This window comes from Festucalex cinctus, chromosome 19 (assembly GCF_051991245.1).
Source record: "Festucalex cinctus isolate MCC-2025b chromosome 19, RoL_Fcin_1.0, whole genome shotgun sequence".
NCBI classification, from domain to species: domain Eukaryota; kingdom Metazoa; phylum Chordata; class Actinopteri; order Syngnathiformes; family Syngnathidae; genus Festucalex; species Festucalex cinctus.
In genome coordinates, this window is record NC_135429.1 from 8,711,556 (window position 1) to 8,731,777 (window position 20,222).

At 38.8% G+C, this 20,222-nt stretch overlaps 2 protein-coding genes across 2 annotated transcripts in view; one reads left to right on the plus strand and one right to left on the minus strand.

Moving 5' to 3' along the window:
* Window positions 1–878: 878 nt before the first annotated feature.
* Window positions 879–19,578, minus strand: LOC144007511 (hippocalcin-like protein 4). The gene is made up of 4 exons (XM_077507235.1): window positions 19,412–19,578; window positions 7,513–7,688; window positions 5,909–6,124; window positions 879–4,937 (listed from the first exon to the last, which is right to left on the minus strand). The coding sequence occupies exons 2-4, from the start codon at window positions 7,672–7,674 to the stop codon at window positions 4,740–4,742; spliced, it is 576 nt and encodes a 191-aa protein (XP_077363361.1). The 5' UTR covers window positions 7,675–7,688; window positions 19,412–19,578; the 3' UTR covers window positions 879–4,739.
* Window positions 3,197–20,222, plus strand: part of slc66a2 (solute carrier family 66 member 2) — a 40,461-nt gene continuing 23,435 nt past the window's right edge. Inside the window, exon 1 of the mRNA XM_077507234.1 lies at window positions 3,197–3,238. The gene's annotated coding sequence lies outside the window, so the exon portion shown is untranslated. The remainder of the gene's footprint in view (window positions 3,239–20,222) is intronic.

The following is a 20,222-nucleotide window of genomic DNA, read 5'->3' on the forward strand; positions in this document are numbered from 1 at the left end:
ACGCCCTCATGTGGCACCTGTGAACACTGACGAATACTCTGCCATGACCTCTGCTATATCCCAACTGTTCTCTCTCTCTCTCTCTCTCTCTCTCTCTCTCTCTCTCTCTCTCTCTCTCTCTCTCTCTCTCTCTCTCTCTCTCTCTCTCTCTCTCTCTCTCTCTCTCTCTCTCTCTCTCTCTCTCTCTCTCTCTCTCTCCTCTCTCTCCTCTCCTCTCTCCTCTCTCCTCTCTCCTCTCTCTCTCTCTCAATCCCTCCCTCCTCCTCAGTGCACAAATGTGATGTTTTATCCCAAAGTCAAAACATGATCCAGCAAGGCTCACAATAGATTCATATTGATCCGTGGAGAGGGGGAGAAAATCCCAGTCCAAATAGTTTCACAGAAACAAGAAAGCTCACTAAATCCACTTAATGGATTTTTTTTTTTAGTTGAAATTTAAAATTCTAATATGCTGCAACCACCAAAGTCAGTCACAGTTTGTCCTGTCTTGCTAGTTGACTTTGAAGTTGTTCAGTTTGTTGTTAATGCTTTCAGTTACATGCTATTTACATTAGCTGTCTTACACTATGTCAATATTTTCTATATCTGTATCTAATTTTTCATTTTTTAAAATATCCAATTATACACATTGTATGACAGACGTTTTTAGATAATTATCATTGTGAATCATCATGTAGATGATTATCATGATGATGATGATGTGTGCGCTTGCTTCCATTGCGACACTCGTGCGTGTGATAGCTGGTTGGCCTGGGTTGCCATGGAAACAGAGGGGGTGATGTCACTGCAGCAAGGTGACATCATCGCGAGATGGTGACTCATTACATTATGCGGGTCTGCACTTGTGCTATAACAGAACAGGAGGAGGCAAAGACAGCTTTTCCACTTCCACGTCTTTTAATCCATGTAACAAAAATAAGTACGTTACTTTTTTTGTGTGTTTCTAATCAAAACAAACAGGAAAGCATCTGACAAGACGAATAGACATTTACAAATGATTCAAACGTGAACACAAAGCATATTTCTAACACATTTCTGGTGATGTGATGTGAGTGATGCTTTCTTCCGTTTTCATCTCCAAGCAAAACAAGCCCATCTTTGGCACTTCAATATTGACATTTGAACTGGGGGCTCCACACAAATGATAATAAAGTGCATCTTGTTTTGGGGATGGAAATTGAATGTTTTTCTCTTGTGTCCAAAGTTGTCCTAATAACAGCTGTGGGCCATTTTGTAGGATTGTTTCACAAGTCAGTGGAAATCAGAAAACAAAAATAACGCAACTTCGTCGATGCAGATTTATTGCAAAAAGCTCACTTGCATGATAGCCACTCTTTTGTTTACTTTATAGTGTTACTGTGCACAAAATCATTTATTCATTGACTTAAAGTACTCAATAAAAATGTAAGCGAGTTAGTTTTGAACATCTTGCACCATTAAAATGAATGAAGAGGCATGCTGTAATAATTTGACCTGACATGCTGCTTACTTCCACTGGGCGGCGCTGTGACACACAACTCACATCTATACATCCCCTCACTGGCTTTTCCACAATGTCTTTTGTTGAGACCAGTACTTCTCTATTGTTTATGGTCTGTGTGTGTTCCAGAGTGAATAAAAGTACACACAGATGTGCACAAAAGCAATGACAATATTCGATGTTTGCACACACACATTCAGTACGCACATACAGTATTGGTAAAACTAGACCAAGACGTCTTTTTGTAACACAAATGCAAATACAAAAACGTGTGAATGCCTGTAAAAGTCCCCAACACACACACACATACACGCGCGCGCACTCACACAAATGGTGTCTGTGTCGTCGTTATGAAAGTAGTTCTAAGCTACAAGAACATTTACATATTGGTTTATAATCATAAATTCCATTGTGTTATAATGTACATATACATTTTATAATAATTACAGTATTGAACACAGGAGGGCTTGTTATGAGGCTTTGAGGAGATGGAGGAGGAGGGGAAATTTAATTCCCAGTACATTCGCGAGATATTTAGAAAGTATTCCAGAAAGTGTCAATGTCAACAAAATGCGAAAAGTCAAAACATAATAGTTGATTCTACAGTTGCTGGCTAATGAAGCTAATAAAGTGCCAATGTTAAACTTGCAAATCCAAATCAAGGTCCCTCATCAACCTAGCAAAGCTGATAAATCTTGTTTACTCAAAATAACTTCTATAAATAATGATTTCAACGTATGTGCGTTTTGCATCCTTGTTGCCAGTTAGCAGAGCATTGATTGTAGCATAAAATTCAATCAAAAGCAAATGATACATCTTCATTAAATGAGTTGTCGTCCTCAGCTAAGCTAAGTCAAGATAGTGGTACATATAGCATCCACATGCCACTTAGCTTAGCATCTAAGCTCAGACAGAAGGAAAATAAAGCATCTTGAAAATGAAAAATCCACAAAATGAGTCTTTGTGCATGCCAATTAGCCGAGCATTTTAGCACAGAGAACTAGGGATGTAACGATATCCAAACATCACGATACGATATCACGATATGAAGGTCACGATACGATAATGATCACGATATTGTGGAGCGGTTGGCGATATTTAAAAAAAAAAAAAGATCACAATTGTAAGAAAAAAAGAGCTCATACTAAAAAAAAGCGCAATATTGTGCTTTTGTACATAACAGCAATGCATATAAACCACCTGCAATCTCTCATAACAATATTGAGGCACTTGCTTGCTAATGCAAGCACACATTGATCGCTTCACAAGCAAATTGGGTTCCCCTTCATCTGACATTTAGCATAGATTTTAAACATAGAAGGCCACAACATCCCTAATGAAAATTAAATTGCACTAATAAACTAGCCACTAGAGGGTTCTAGAACTGCACAAATGGAAATCAACCTGACTTTTTTTTTTTTTTTAACAGATGTTCTTTTTAAACATTGTGAACATGACGTTTAGCTTTCTCTATTCCAGTTGCAGTCTATGCTGTCACGTTGACAAAACAAGTGCGCCCACATCACAGGGTTCCCTTTTCAACCTTTTGCTATTTTTCCCACATTGATTTTTTTTTTTTCTTTTTTTTCCGCCGAGATCAGAGTGGAGTTCAACAGAGTTCCTCTACCTGTGCTTCGAATCAAAGCGTTTCCCCTGTGACATTTCGGGAGAGAAAGACAGAGACAAAACGAGCAGGGACAGGAAGGAGGCGCTGACCGACTCCACATTAAATCACGCAGGAACGTTTGGTCTTCACAGGTAATGGCCACTATCTTTAGTCATGCAATTATTTTCACTTCTTGTGGTGCTCTAAACGTAAATATCACATATTTAACACCAGTTCATAACTTGTTATTGCAACAAGAGTTTACATGTTATGCTTTATAATTGCTTGTATAGAAATATTTGTGCCTCACGTATGAGGGTGATAATTCAGGATGACCTTTGACACTAGGGATGTAACGACAACGGCAATATTGTGATATCGTGATATTAAAACTGCCAAAAAAAAAGTCAGGTTGATTTCCATTTGAGCAGTTCTAGCACCCTCTGGTGGCTATTTTTTTTTAGTGCAGATTAATTTTCACAATGCATGTTTTGGCCCTTACGTTTAAAATCCACGCTAATGGTCAGATGAAGGTAATGTGCTTGTGAACAGTCAATATGTGGAGGAACACAATGTGTGCTTGCGTTAGCAAGTATGTGCCTCAATATATGTACATATATATATTAGGGTTGCACGATATTGGAAAATCATGCGTTATGCGATATAGTTCTTGAATATAGCGATATCAGTATGATTGCGATATTTAACATGTATATAAAGAAATTACATTTTTATGATCAAATTTTTTTTTATGCAGTAAAATAAGCAAACTCAATATATTCTTAGTTAATTTATTGCAATTAGCTCTCGATAATGTTCAACTATTGGATGGTGGTGCACATTTTAGTGAGCAGTTGATTGGTCAAATTCAGATAAAAGCATAAAATTCCACATGAATTTTATTGCATGTCTTTGTGATATGCATATTGTCAATATCGCGATATCGATGTATTTTCGATAGAATTGTGCAGCCTTTTTTTTAGCATTAGGTTTTTGTTTTTTTTGTTTTTTTACACAATATAGTGACCTTTTTTTGTATCACCAACTTCCCCACAATATCGTGATAATTATCGTTTAGTGGCCTTCATATTGTGATATCGTATCGTGACGTTTGGATATCGTTACATCCCTATTTGACACACAAACATGAAACGCTGATTTTATACATACTGAAACACGCACCGGCGAAATGAAGTGCAGCCTCCATAAGTGAAAATACTCTTTGACTTTTGTATTTTCTCCTCAGACTCTCGGATTCTTGAGCACAAGTAGCGTGTAATCATTCTTGATGCTGTTTATAATAATGTTGTCAATGTAATGAACTTTTAATGAAGTTTTGCTTTAAGCCCAGATGTCATGTTGTACAGTAATCCATTTAAAAGTGTTCTTCCAAGTGGGAGGGGATTTGACTGATTACACCCAAACACACCAGTGGCGCATTAATATGGACGCACACATACATTGCAGTGTCTAATCTTAAACCCTCTTCGTATAAGTGCCATATTTACGAATTTGAATCTCTCGTTTTCTAAATATCTCCGTGTTGGTAATGATGAAAGTAACATTGGGGAATCTCCTTGCAATCCTAGATTTCCTTCCTCCATCTCCTCCACTTTCCTCTCTTTACCTCGCCCTACTCCACACAATCAGCGTCTACTTCTGCATGTCACACTGCAGCAGTAAGACGATGGAGGGGTCTGACTTGGCCGCCTCCTTGAACTCCTCCAGGGAGATCTCGTCGTTGTGGTCTTTGTCCATCTTGGAGAAGATCTTGTCGACGCGTTGCTGCGGGGTCAGGCCGTCTTCGTTCATGCGCATCATGATCACCGTGCCCACCATCTTGTAAATGGCCTGCAGGAGTAAAAAAAAAAATCTACATTTTATATGTCATGCCAACAGATTGCACGTGTTTTTGGTGGGCGTGTTGCGCGTGATTTTCTTCGATTGGTTGCATCGGGAAGAATAGTGGTGGAGACATGGACATTTTTAGTGGGAAACTAACCCTGGCTGTCCCGCCAAAATTCTTCTCTTTTGACTTACTCTCAATTTAATTATTTAAAAAACAAATGTGGTACATAAACTCCTGTATCTGTACGATAATTTGGGGGGAAGCCAACAGCGACAAAAAAGTAATGTTTTGTTTGATTAAACTACACACTAAAGTTAGTCTAAAGTACAGAAGGCCCCCAAGAGCTAATTAGAGCTGCACGAAAACACAAAAATATGACAAGCATCCACCATATAGAGATTGATTTTATTTTACCTTTTTTTTTTTTTTTTTGTAATTTTTCATACTTCATTTTTCATTCATTTTTGGACTTTTCTGCCTTTCTGTCAAACCTCTGAGATTTTTGGCAATTTTCATTTTCAAGGACATTTTATGGTAATTTTCAGGATTTTTTTTCTTTTGTGTTTGGACATTTTATGGTTACTTGGTAACATTTTCTTTTCTGCCTTTTTACTAATTTTTCTGACGTTTTTTTTTGTTGCAATTTTGTGGACATTTTATGGTAATTTTCTGCTTTTCCTTTCCTTTTTGGACATGTTTAGGTATTTTAAAAATCATTTTCATTTGCCATAAGTCTTTTTCTGACAACTTTTGAAAAATTTCGACATTTTTAAAAAAATATTTATAGATTTTTTAATTTAATCATTAATTAATTTGAATAATATTTTATAAAAAAATAAATAAATAAATCAAATCTAATTTTCGACAGCCGCAGGTTGCAGACCCCTGGCTTATGCTCAGGTCGAAACACTGAGTTGACAATACAACTTAACCTCATTGATACGAATAACAGATGGTCTCCTTAACGGCCCACCTCGATGATCTCCAGCATTTCCACGCGGGTGATCTTGCCATCACCGTCCAGGTCGTACATGTTGAAGGCCCAGTTGAGCTTCTGCTCGAAGCTGCCCCTGGAGGTGATGGACAGGGCGCAGATGAACTCTCTGAAGTCGATGGTCCCATCGCCGTTCTTGTCAAACGTCCGGAAAGCGTGTTGGGCAAACTTTGAGGCGTCGCCGTATGGAAAAAACTGAAAAAAAAAAAAAAAAATAGAGAGAAAATGGAAGCGAAACATTTTCCTTATATCAGGGGTGTCCAAACATTTTTATTTGAGGGCCACATACAGAAAATCAGAAGGATGCAAGGGCCACGGAATGTTATGAAGAGGAATTGTGTTTAGTCATAAAAATTGTACAATTTATTTGTGCTTTTGCATACTTTACATACAAAATGGTACAGTATATAAACCAATTTATTTGTAATATGACAATAGGGTTATAGTTTTGGAATTTTTCATTTTAGTTTTTATTGTTTTGAGTTTTTTTTTTTTTTTTTTTTTTAGTTTTAATTAGTTTTCAGGGTGGTTCTGTTAATTTTTTATTAGTTTTAGTTCTTTAATAAATGCTTAGTTTTATTTTATTTTTTTTAATGTGCATTACTTGTGCACAATATTTAAAAAAATACCATGGGCGCAACGTCATTATTCCAGTTTATATCAAAATAAATCTACTAAAAAACACATTTAAAATCATCCCCAAAGGCTCATGCATTAAATTAATTACCAAAGACTAAAATGAAGGACTTTTTTGCTATTATTATAGTTAGTTTTATTTTTAGTTAGTTTTGTAAACATAAAATGTAGTTTCAGTTAGTTTTCTTTTTTTTAAAAAGCATCTTCGTTTTTATTTTATTTCGTTAACGAAATTGTAGTTTTGAATTTTAGTTTTTTCGTTAGTTGTAGTTAACTAAAATAACCTTTAACTCATTGACTGCCATTGACGGAAAAAGACGTCAAATAATGCATTTTTGCTGGGCTGGCAGTGAATGTGTTAAACACAATGTGCCAATATATTTTGTGATTATATTGCAGCATCCTTTTTTCCTTTTTTCTTTTTTTAAGGCAAATTTTGCTTAAAAATCCGTCAATTTTGGTTACATCTCATCTTAACTCATTGATTGCCATTGACGGAAAAATACGTCAAATAAGGGATTTTTGCTGGGCTGGCAGTGAATGTGTTAATAGCACCTGTGTTTTTTGACACTCTCCCTTCTTACTTTGACCATCTCCAAACATTTTTGTTTTCATTTTATTTGAACTGAATAAAATGCCATTTTTAGCATATGTCGCGGTCCACTAAAAAATGGATGGCGGGCCGCAAATGGCCCCCGAGCTGTAGTTTGGACACCGCTGCACTATATAGAAAGGGAACGCTTAATCCAGTATTCTGTCCTTTTCCCCCCATTACACCCAAACAGGTGATTAGTCACAGTAGCCTAACAAGTTAATAATATTCCAGCTGAGTCCTTCGTATTAATAGAAGCAAAGTACAATTTCACCTTCCGGCAATGTGTTGCTAATTAACATGGTAACTCTCTGTAACCTCCTTCACCAAAATCTGAGTTGGCGGCCATGCTGACCTTGACGTAAAGCTGTTGAAACTCCTCCAGATTGAGAATGCCAGAAGGGCAATCCTTCAGGAAGCCTTTGTACCACTGCTTGAGCTCGGCCTCGTTGAATTCCGTGTTCTTGGTCAGGTCGTCCAGGACCTCCGGGGCTAGCTTGCTGTTGTGTTTCCCCATGATGCCTCACCTCTCTAGGGAGGGAAGACCAAAAGATAGTTGGGGTCAACACGGGTGACATGGTGCTTGGTGAGAAACGCTTCAACTTGTGCGGCTTTCTGAGGACGGCGGCAAACGAGAAACTCCCGCTAGCAAGGCTGAGCTGCACTGACTGACTCATTTTCGGTCAAAAAAAATAAAAAATAAGACCAAGATAAATCTTTTAAAAATATTTTCCACCATTAATGTGACCTAAAACCTGTGCAAACCATTTGATTTATTTTTAATCTCCTCAAGAGGGGATGTAAAGTAAACAACTGAAATAATGTGGTTGCACAAGTGTGCACACCCTCATAAAACTGAGTCAACATACACCTGCCACCATTTATGAATGAATAAACGAAGGAATTTTTATTTCAAACATGTATAAAGAAAAAAATACTTCATAAAACTAAAATAAAACATATTCTAAAGCTCCTACCACTTTGTAATTGTAACAAAATATTGCAAGTTTCCTCATAAACATAACACACAAAACATAATTCGATACCATCCAATTAAGTCACATAAAATTACAACAAAATAAAATAACTACTACACTCACATTATATACTCAACAAAAATATAAATGCTTTTGCTTTTGCTCCCAATTTTTTGATGAGATGAACTCAAAGATCTAAAACTTCTTCCACATACACATCACCATTTCTCTCAAGTATTGTTCACAAAGCAGTCTAAATCTGTGATAGTGAGCACTTCTCCTTTGCCGAGAGAACCCATCCTACCTCACAGGTGTGCCATATCAAGATGCTGATTAAAAACCATGATTAGTGCACAGGTGTGCCTTCGACTACCCACAATATAAGGCCACTTCTCAATTAGGCTTATATAGACAGCCAATCGATCTGATTGGTTGTGGCTAGACATGTGGGTAACAGGGCTGAAATGGAATTATCTGATGGGCTGTTGACCAGATAAAGAGATTAAAGATTCTTGACATCACATAGCTCCTGACATCACATAGCTTAAGACAGGGGTGGCAAACTGCAGTCCTCGAGGGCCGGAGTCCTGCAGGTTTTATAGATTTCCCTACTCGAAGTGCAGCTGATTCCAATTAACAGGCTCGTTACCAGGCTTCTGCAGAGCTTGCTGATGAGCTGATCATGAATCAGCTGTGTTGAAGAAGTGAAATAACCAAAACCTGAAGGACTGCGGCCCTCGAGGACCGGATCTTGCCACCCCTGGCTTAAGACCAGTTGAAACTAGATGCCGGTTCCATCAGTTCAAAACAGACACTTGACCTCACAGTCATGACCCAAACATAACCCTTGCATGACCCAAACATAACCCTGGCATGACCCATTTGAACAGGAGTGTGTAGAATATTATTATTATTTTTATTCTCTGTCTAGTGTACACTAGTCTGACAACTCACTTGAATAACACTAAGTGGGATCCATCATTGTTATTATAGCTAATATCACGTAATGCCACAAAGAACCAAAACAAGTTGGCCATCACACCATGTTATCACCACACGGGCATAAAACTCTAATAGCTGGACTTGCTTGAACTGTATAGTTTCATCGATTCACATCCATTAGACCAAGACGTCCGCCTTAAAAATCACCTCCAATCCGTACGCCTGAGTGGACATAAAATGGCCCATTAACCTCCCACGGACCACTGCAGTCCCTTCATGACGCCATCCATGAGTCATAGCCCGCGTCTGACGGCTTGTTCACAGTTGCACACCAGGACACAGCGAGCGGCCGCAAATCCTTCCCCTCTAAAACTGCTCACCCAGGAGCTTTGTGGCGAAAATATGACCAATGAGTCATGTAGAGAGAGAGAGAGAGGCCACCAAACCCCTCACCGTAACCTGCAGCAGGATTCTTCTATACTGCAGTTAGGCGGCGTAGTCGGAGAGCCACGAGGGTTACAAGGACAGTCCGCTCGGCCTTTATCTTGAAAATGTCAGCGCGGTTCTTGTCAAGCATGACATGAAAAGAAAAGCTTTCTACACGAGCTAGCAAATAAGCTTCATGGGCATAGCTGTGGTGTTTGTTGATAGAATTCTAATGCTTGTAGACCACCAGCTGAGACAGATGAGATTCTTCCCTCGGTTAGGGAGCAAACGCGGCTCATAATCGAGTTTCCTCGGCATGAGGCCCGGACGCTCCATTAGCCGCGCGAGGCCAACGCCGTCAAAAAGCAATCCCGTTTGAGGGAATCAAAAATAAGCACCGCTCATGACGCCGCGGCGGGCGCAAGCGTCAAGTTCATGCAAATTCAAATGATTCCCTGGAAGGCGTCCTTGCCGGAATCTTCGAGAAGTCGAAATTGTTTGTGTTTGGCTATTGGAGACAACACCAGATGCTGCACTGTAGTAGTGCATGCTTTGTCCTCACTAGTAAGAATTCAGCAAACTAGTACAACAACTTCGACGAACTAGTACTGTCCAACAAATGTGCCTTCCACTGCCGTATGCCATTTCTACACTACTAGTGCACAGATGTGTCATACTAGTAGAAAACTACATGCTACTAGTGATGCACAACTCTGCACTAGTTGGCATCTGCACACTACAAGTACTACTAGTAAAGTGCTAGATGTTAATTTGTCGCATTTTTATTGCAACTAGTAGTACGAGTAGCACACAACTAGTGCGGAGATGTGCATCATTAGTACCTTGTAGTTATCCTACTGCTGTGTCCAAGTTATCCTACTAGTATTGAGGACGCGTACTACTACTACTAGTACATAAACATTTAGATGGAATCAAAGATATTGAATAGATACTCAAAGGTCCATGTAATAGTATGCTTGTAGTTCTCACTTGTAAGACAATTTTAAGTGCACTAGTAGAGCGAGTTTAGTCACGCATTTTTTTTTTTTTTTACACTGTTTGACATTTCTCAACAATAAAAGCACAATATGCTAATAGTGAGGCGGGACTTTACACAAGTTGGTATAATTTTCTGATTTCACTTGTAGCATGTACTTGTCATCTAGTGCAGTTTTGTCTCACTAGTAACGTTTTATAATAGTTTTTTCCTATTATTTCAGACTCAAAAAAAGGTATGTAAAATAATATAAAAGAAAGAATAGGCTATAATGAATAATAATCATTGTATTGATTATTTAATGTATGTAACCAATTATTTATTACAATAATTAAAAATTTATTTTTGTCTCGTTACAGTAAATAAATCAACAGAGTATTTTTTTAATTAAATATAACTTTAATTATATATTTTATTTTACTGTTTGTAAATAAATTGATGTAACTATTTTCAAGCAAAATGATTTAAAAATGAATAATCTATTTTGCTAACCTGCTTTAGGGGGAATTTGAATTAAATTAAAGAATAAAGATGAATATGATAAATATTACAGGGTTTTCTTGATGATAGAAATGCTCGGTGGGCCGGATTAAAGATTGGCACAGACCCATGTGTGGCACGCAGCCATACTTTGCCCACCTCCGTCCTCAGGAAGACAAGTCGTACCTCAATTATGTTTCCTTCTGTCATTCATTAATTTAATTCATTTGACTACTTCATTCAAAGACAGACGTGGGTAACCGCGGCGCTTCATAAAGAATGCAATCCCAAGAAACACTCATGTAATGTGCTCTGACGTCCGGGACATTTAATTACAATATCTGAATAGCGGAGACGCACGACTCAGGCTGCCAACTCCTCCCGCATGCCATCAAAGGTGGTTCAGTTGGTGTGGCAACAAGCTGCCGCCGCGCACGGTGACGTCTTTGACGAAGCTCAAAACGCACTCAGGTCACAAACATACGCACGCATCCAGTTGGCGCTTTTCTCGTTTGGAGCAGTCAAATCAAAATGTCCGCACGATTGAGGGACAACAGGACACGCACGTCATCCAGGCACACTCATGGCTCCCTTTCAACAGCCACTTCATTAGGAACGCCTGAATTGGGCTTTTGGATTGTCACAGAGGCAACAAAATACTTTGTTACTGTACTGTGTTTTTTTTCCAGGCGTCCCAATATTAGTATTCATTTTTGAGACCACTTTTTTACTTTTATTCCATCCATTTGAACACAATGAAGCATTAACAACCATGACGCAACATATTGAGAGAGGGCTGGACTGGCCATCTGGCATACAGGGCAGACGCCCGGTGGGCTGGCCTCTCTTGAGGGCGATGCAGTGCTATTTGATTATTATTTTCCTACATTTTGCCCCAAGAGACTGGCCCACAATTTAGAGGGACTAGTCCGGTAATCCAGTTTGAATATAGATTGCAAACTGAAACATCATCAATAAACATAAGTGTCAGAATTACATGTTAGGCAGGAGTCGGGCTGGGTTGGGCAAAATCAAAGTCAAAATGGCAGGGTGATTTTTTATTTTTTTTTGTGCCAGTCCAGCCCTGTATTCAGAGATGTAACGAGAACGTTTCCTGTTGTCATTAGATTTTTGTTTGTTTTAGTCAGTTCCCATTGTTAGTAAAGCTAGCTTGATGCTAAAAGTGCTATGAAGGTTCACAAAAGACATAAACTTGTGGAGAAGTTGTTTGGGATTTTTATGCTTGACCAAGTTATCAAAACGATTCCTGTATATAACTAATCATAAAAAAAAAAAAAAAGTTTTAACTTTTAGAGCCTACATAACTAATTCTTTTTTTAGATTTTATACTTTTTACCTTTTGATTAAGTAACAGTGTTGAATGGGACAACATTATTAGCATTGACTTTTTCTTTGTATAAGAAGAGACATTTTATGTTAAAGGGATACTTTACTTACTTGGCCATTTTGGCAGTCAAACATTAATATTTTGCCTATAATAAATTTTATATTTTCATTACTTTTCATGTACAATTAGTACCTGGAAAACACATTTTGCAACTTGCTGTCGACTGAAAATGACATCACAAGGGCTCAGGTAACCAATCACAGCTCAGCTTGTGAATGTCACATGACCAAACCAAGAAAACAGGTGAGTTGTGATTGGTTACCTGGGCCCTTGTGATGTCATTTTCAGTCGACAGCAAGTTGCAAAATGTGTTTTTAAAGGTACTAATTGTACGTGAAAAGTAATGAAAGTTTCAAATTAAATCTAGACAAAATATTAACTTTTTATTGCTATGCTGGGCGAAATAAGTAAAGTATCCCTTTAAGGTCATATCACCCATTGATCAGTACGAAGCAGGAATAAAGAGGTGAATGCAAAGAGATGACTCAATGTGGATTCCCACCTCGGAGGGAGGCGACCATTGCGGGAGAGAGACAGCTTGTGAACCGATGACTAAGATAGACGGCGGGCAGACGGGCGGCATCCGGCGGTAATTTATAGCAGCAGACGTTGGACAAGACAGACGTGCGTCTTATTGGGTAACGAAGGCGTGTTCGCTCTCTCGTCGCAGCTGTCGGGCTGATAGTAAACACAAATCAGAGCTGCAGACGTGCGGGACGCCGACTGCGTGTCATCTCACGCCAGAGTTAACTTCTGATAAATGTTATGCCAAACTCTTGTTAGACTGATGAGACAACTGGCGCATCGCTGGTTGTTAATTGGAATTGTTTAATACATCATTAATTGCGCCGTGCTTCTTGTTTTATGCGTAGATACCAGTCTTGTTAGGATACGTTTTTCCATGCGAGAAGCAAACTGAGTCAGTAGGCAGTGTGCCTACGCTCTCATTATTATGACAATCAGGCTCGAAGCGAAAGCTGAGAGCCGAGAGCGGGTGGAAAAATGAGTATCGCTGTGACTGAAAATGAGCATCTGGAATTTTGGATGGAAATCATGGTTTATACGTATATATACACACGTATATATTAGTGCTGTGTGTGAATGGGTGGTAATTTGGCCATTCATTCAAGTGGGGGTGGCAAATTTGCAGACTCTCATCAAATGGTGTGACATAATCAAAACCGGTATTTTGTAGCGCTGTCACTATCGAATATTTTTAGAATGGTTTAATCTATCGATTATTCAATAGATTAATCGACTAATCGGATTCATTTTAATTTTGCATTAAATTCTATTACAAAAGCATTTTTTCCTGATTACTGTTTATTATCCAGTGATTGGCATTTATTTCATACTTCATATTTCTATTGGGATTTAAAAAAAAAAATTAAAAAAATGGGTTGATGTTGCCGGTTAGGTCATTGTTTTACAAAGTAAGAACAGATGTTTTAAAATGTCTGATTTTGTGTCATGACTGGGTCATGCAGGGTTAAGTTTGGGTCATGCAAGGGTTATATTTGGGTCATGATCATGAGGTCAAGTGTCTGTTTTAAACTGATGTCACCATGATCTGGTTTCATCTGGAAAAACGCTATGTGATGTCAGGAGCTATGTGATGTCAAGTGTCTGTTTTGAACTGATGTAACCATCATCTGGTTTCAACTGGAAAATCGCTATGTGATGTCAGGAGCTATGTGATGTGTAAAGCGTGGAGGCTTATTTTGCCATGCCGGCGAGGCGGGACAGCAACACAAAAAAAAGGGAGAGCAACTTATGTTAACATTTATTTTAAACTAACAACAAAAAATCATGAAATCATATAAATCATATATGATCTTTCTGCTCTGCATCTTTTGGTGTGTTGCAGGTATTATGATTTACTTGTGACGTCTGTATGTTCACTCAGTTTTATTTACTTCCTGTGGCGGCCTATATAAACTCCGCTCGCGTGTGCAGCCAAATTTGGAGGAGTCACAATATCGTGCAATTTGTGAAAACGTTTTAGTCGCTTGACACACATATATTTATGTATGTGTGTGCGTGAGTGTTGGCAATAACCTTTGTATCAGTGGAAAAAGTACAATGGACTGACAGAGGAACAATCAATGGGATACCAGTCAAATACCAGACCCAGCCCTGATCAGCGACAATTGTGTCAGTGTGTGTGTCTGTTTGTGTGCTAAATCCCCCTCTAAGTGAATGGATGGTCTTGGGGGCAGCTCAACGATGTGTTGCCTTGACAACACATTGTCGCCGCCAAAAAGCAATAGAGCAAGAAATGATGGATTAGCCAATCGAGACGGGCCCTTTCCCAACTGGACCTGACCCAGTTGACTTCCCCTCTGTCTGTCTGTCTGTTTTTTTTTTTTAATCAACCGTCGCAATCACCAGCACTTCATCCCGCACATAATGCCTCGCTTGGATAGCTATTTGAGAAACGACGCCAACGGTAGACAACTGAAGTGTCCGCTTTTTCCAATCACAGATTCTCCAACTTGGCTATGACGTCAACTCGCGTCACCGAATGAAGCGGTCCGTATTGCTTCTGCACTGATTAGCGCCGCGTTTTATTGACGTAACCCAACCAATCGCAGCGGCTCGGATCATGCCGGGCGTCACTGTGCGCCTCACTACTTGACGGGAAAACAACAACGGGGAATACGCTCGGGTCCAATCAATGCGGCGGCATGTACACGAAAACGAGACAAGCTGTTTGAAAAGTCGCTACGAGATGATGGTGTCAATTGTGACCGCATTATTGACTGTAAAAGTCTTAATTAACTATCAAAAATGACATTTTAAAGCTTCAGTTTGTCTTGAAATGCCGCACCTACTATAAAATAATGATGCCTTCTTAAAATAATTTTTTCAGGAAACAAAAAAAAAATTAACCATTTGCATCATGAGGAGATGATTTAGGCAAAAAAAAAAAAAAAAAACGACTCCGGCAATTATTTGAAGAGGGTGACGATATATTTGTATGTTTTTGGAAGGGATTGATTACATAATAATTACATTAATCACTTGCATTTTGTGGTAGAATTAGCTCCAGTCTAGTGATTTTTGTTTTGGTACAAACATCACATGGATCCCTGGTGTCAAACTCAAGGTCCGGGGGCCAGATCCGGACCGCCGCATCATTTTATGTGGCCCGTGGAAGCAAATCATGTGCGTCAACTTATGTGATATTTGCTCAAATCTTTACCAAAATTTCAAATTGTCACATGTAAGAAAATAACTTTGGAAATTTGCAATGTATTTTTTGTAACTTGAACAATAATTGACCAAAACATTATCCTTGACTTCTGATTTCAAAACGAGTAAATCATCAATTTGTGTATACATAAAAATGGAATGACACAATTTGTCTTCACTATCAGAACAGCCATAACTACAAAGGGGCTGGTGAAAAAGTTTGACGCCCCTGGCGTGGATGCAGACGTGTTGACATGCTAACTTTTTAAGCCTGGGTAATGCCACTCCATTCGTTCTCCGCTGGTTTATGTACTAAATTACATTGTGATGTTTACAAAAAAAAAGAAAAAGTCAGTCCTCTGAGGTCCTCCAGTTCCACTGGTACATAACCCGACCTTGATCCTCAACATTTACAGAAAATATTTGCTAAAAACAAAAAAGGAAAATAACTCATTCACTCCCAAAAACATGTTTACATGTATTTTTATTTTTATTTTAATGCAGGAGCATGCAGGAGGCTTTAATGCAGCTTCTGACATGAAGAGGTAGCTTAATTTAAAGCAATAGTAGTTGTTAAAACAAAAATGGCCAGGAGGTGGCAGCAGAGTATGACATCAGCCAGGGCCATGTTGCAACAAGCTCTTTTTGACAGTGTTTTCGCCAGGAATGTGAATATTGAATATTATTATATTATGTGAATATTAATTAAACTTAGCTCTATTCTAATGCTTATTGCTGCAAAGCGCAAACGGATACAAACATACATTTTCGTAATGAAAGAAGAGACTAACATTTCTTTTGGTAGATTCCATGTTTGTTTTTTTTAATAGCAATAGAACACAATATTCTGTAGGCCTTGCAAAATCAGTCAAACTCCGGTAAAAGGGGGTTGCTTCAAAGAAAATGGCGGGGAGGGAATTAAATAATAATAATAATAATAATAATAATTTGGGCAGGTACGTAACCTGAGCTTGCCCATCAACATTTACAGAAAATATTTAATATTTGTTAAAAAAAAAAAAAAATGAAAATAAAATAAATTCTCCACAAATTGTGAAAGCCAAAAATGAATCATGCCTTTGTAGGCTTGTTTATTTTCATCAACTTTTCAAGAGGCTCGGTTTGAAAGCAGCGGTGCAAATTCCTTTATCCTTGTCCGACACTCATCTGCGGCCTTGGTAGCAGATGGCGTCTACTTTCACACAAAATCACACAAACGCACACAATATTCCAGTATCTGTATTCCCGGTGTATGAAAGCATGTGGCACGAGACACGATTATGTCACCACATATGTACCTCGCACATCACGTGCGCACACACAAAGCCAGAGATTTTTGTGAAGGTGTTGAACATCAGGCACAACACATAAGACAGATGTAGAAAAATGTAGGATGGCTGACGTCGTGGCATCATTTGCCAGGATGAAAAGATAAAAAAACTACACAGGAAATTGTGGGCAACAAATTCAACACCATATAGAATATGAATCAATGAGTCTTTCCAGAGCGGAGGAAATAGCTGTCGTCATGCGTCAGCCGCCGTCTTTCCATTGCTTCTTGTCAATAACGGAATTACTGGTGTCATTGCTTTGGGAAATTACCTGCAGCTAGATGCTTGTGTGCCGCACACCTGCATCCAAATTTATGCATTAGGATGCAGATTGGGGATGGTGGCGGCGAAGTCAGAGGATGAACTGAAAACGTCAGCAATGACAGTCACGAGATTTACAATTCTTTGTGTCAACGCAAAAAAAAAATCCTATTTCGTCAAATAGCTGTCTCATCACCCAATTACCTGTCATCACCTGTAGACGTCTTTAGTACAGCAAACGTGGCATCTGTAAAGCTGTCGTTTACAGTGACGTTCCTATATGCATTAGGATCATGATTGGCAATAGCAATGAGACAATAATAGGCGCTGAAAATGTCAAAAATGGCAATTAGTAGAAGCCAGACAAATGATTGATGTGGCCACTTTCAATAAATAGACGCCATACTTCAAATCAATGCCTCATTTGCTCCCATAAAATAATGGTCGAAGTTAACTTTACTATACGGCAATTAGCATAGGAGAGACTGATGTTTACAGTGGAGTTTACAGCAAAGGGGTAATTGTTCCGCACAACTGAGCTGAGTGAGTACAGCAAAAAAACAACAAACAAACAAAAAAAACTAAACATAAGAACGGCATCGGCACAGGACGGTCGCGGCAAAGTCGTTCAGAGAATTTTCCAGATTCGTAAGAATTAACAGAGGTGGGATGGTCGGGAAGGGAATTGCGCAATGCCAGAACAGGTTTCAGTCCATATTTGAACACCAAAATGTTCTACCAAACCACTACTCTAGTTTTGTGTAATACAATTCTCCTAGCTTAATGCTAACATATAATACAAAATGACTTGGATAGGTTAATGGAAATTAGAATGGCTGTTAAATACAACTTTAAACAACTGCTACTTAATCACACAGACAAACAGAGCATAAGAACAATACTCACAACCATATATAATATCTGCTCTGTATTGCTGGAGTTTAGTTGAGGACCTTCTCTGCCTTTTCATGTCACGCTTTAACTCATTCACTCCCGGCCATTTTCACAGAAGCAATCCCCTTCACTCCTGGCTGTTTTACTGGATTTGGACTGATTTCGAAATATTAAAGTCTCTTCTTTTATCAGGGGAAAAAAATATATTTCTCTGTTTCCGTTTTGCAGCAATTAGCATTAGAAGATCTCGATGTTCCATCATTATTCACAAATCAATTTAGAATTATGAGTAATTGAGCTTTTTTTCAATATGGCCCTGGTTGATCTTATATTCTGCTACCATCTACTGGCCAGTTATGTAATAACTACCATTTATTTAACCGTTCTTTGCAGTTGAGAGGCTGCATCAAAGCCTTCTGTATGCTCTAGCATAAAAAACGTATAACTACGTCTTTGGGACACATTTAAAATATAACGTATTTATACATTTTTGGGAGAAAGTTAGTTAAGTACACTGTGCATCTCTTCTGGTTGGCCTCAATGCTAGCCCGGCACATTGCGGAACAACACGGAAGGTGCGCAACTCTAAACTCGGACTTGCCTTTATGCTGAACTGTGCAAAAATGAATACAAATCTGCTATTACCCGCAATAGTTGGCTATATACTCCAATGCTAACTCCTTTTATATTTGTTGAGACACTAATTGTGGTATGGAGAAGTCATACGCCGCACCATGAGTTTGTGAAGCAACTTAACACATGAAAAGTATAAAGCATATCGACTTCATTGGAGACATGAACCGGCTATGATGCGATTATCATGAACTAATCACCCAATCAAAGAGCAGCATAAAGACACACGTCGATGATGCACAGCTGCCAGAAGGCCACCAGTAATGTGCTCGCATGCATAAACACAAACATGAAAATCGCAATCTGCGCTAGCATGCGCAATACGCTCACTCATTCCAAACTGACGTCGCTTTCCTGCACACTTCAAGTATCCTTGTTGAAGAGCATGAAGCGCACACTGTCATCTCTGGCTTCGTGTTCTGATCAATGCAGAGGCAGAGCCAGTGCGCGTCATAGTGACTATTGCGCCCCAGTACCCCGTATTGCATGTATCTTGCACCCCGAAGTGTCCTTGAGCAATCATCTGCTTCCATCTGCTCAGTGTAGCAAGCCTGATTGTGAATTATTTTTGCAGTACTGGATGTTTGGAGCAGACAGAGCAAAGGGATCACTTCCCTCATAGAGCATCACCTTGAATCACAAACAGCATCCATTGACTTCTTCTTAGTAGTAATAGAGATTATTACATAATCGAAATGTCGTCTACTCACCTGCTAATGTATTGAGGGAAAATAGGATCCTTGTAGGTGTGACAGAAGTGCGTTCCCTCCTTTGGGTCCCAAACACTTCCTTCCTGGTGTAAAACTGAGAATTCGCCGGTGAACTCGCCTCTCTAAGTGAGGAAGAGGATGATGAATGAACGGCTGCCGTCTCCCTTGCCAACACAGTCGCATCCAGGCACCCCTCCCTCTCTCCCGCCATTGGCCCGCGAGCTCCAGGGAGGAGGTGCTCTTTTGTCTGGATGGCTGGAGCTTCCTGTCAATCACAGAACAGGTCCAGAGGGGAGATTGGGAGGGGGATACATCAGACGTCAAAAGCTGTTGATTTTTCCTCTGTTTACACACTTAAAAAAAAAAAAAAAAAAAAAAAAAAAAAAAAGCCTGGTTATCGTCATCCATATTAGCAGTAAAGCTTTAATATATGAATATTGCATGTTGACACAATACCCAATGTCGCATGAATTTAAACATTTGATTTTTTTTTAAATCAAAATAAAAAATATAGAAAAAAACGAGTAATGTTAATTACATATTTTTTGCATGTTGCTATTAGAATTAACTATTTTTATTCATAAAATGTACAATAAATTAACAGTATAAAATACATTAATATATAAATTAGGGATGTAACGATAAGCGTGATATCGTGATGTTGTGATATTAAAACCGCCACAGTATTGTCGTCGTCATGTTCATATTTAAATGCAAGACATCTGTTAAAAAAAAAAAAAAAAAAAAAAAAAGTCAGGTTGATTTCCATTTATGCAGTTCTAGCACCCTCTAGTCACTAGAGGGTGCTAGA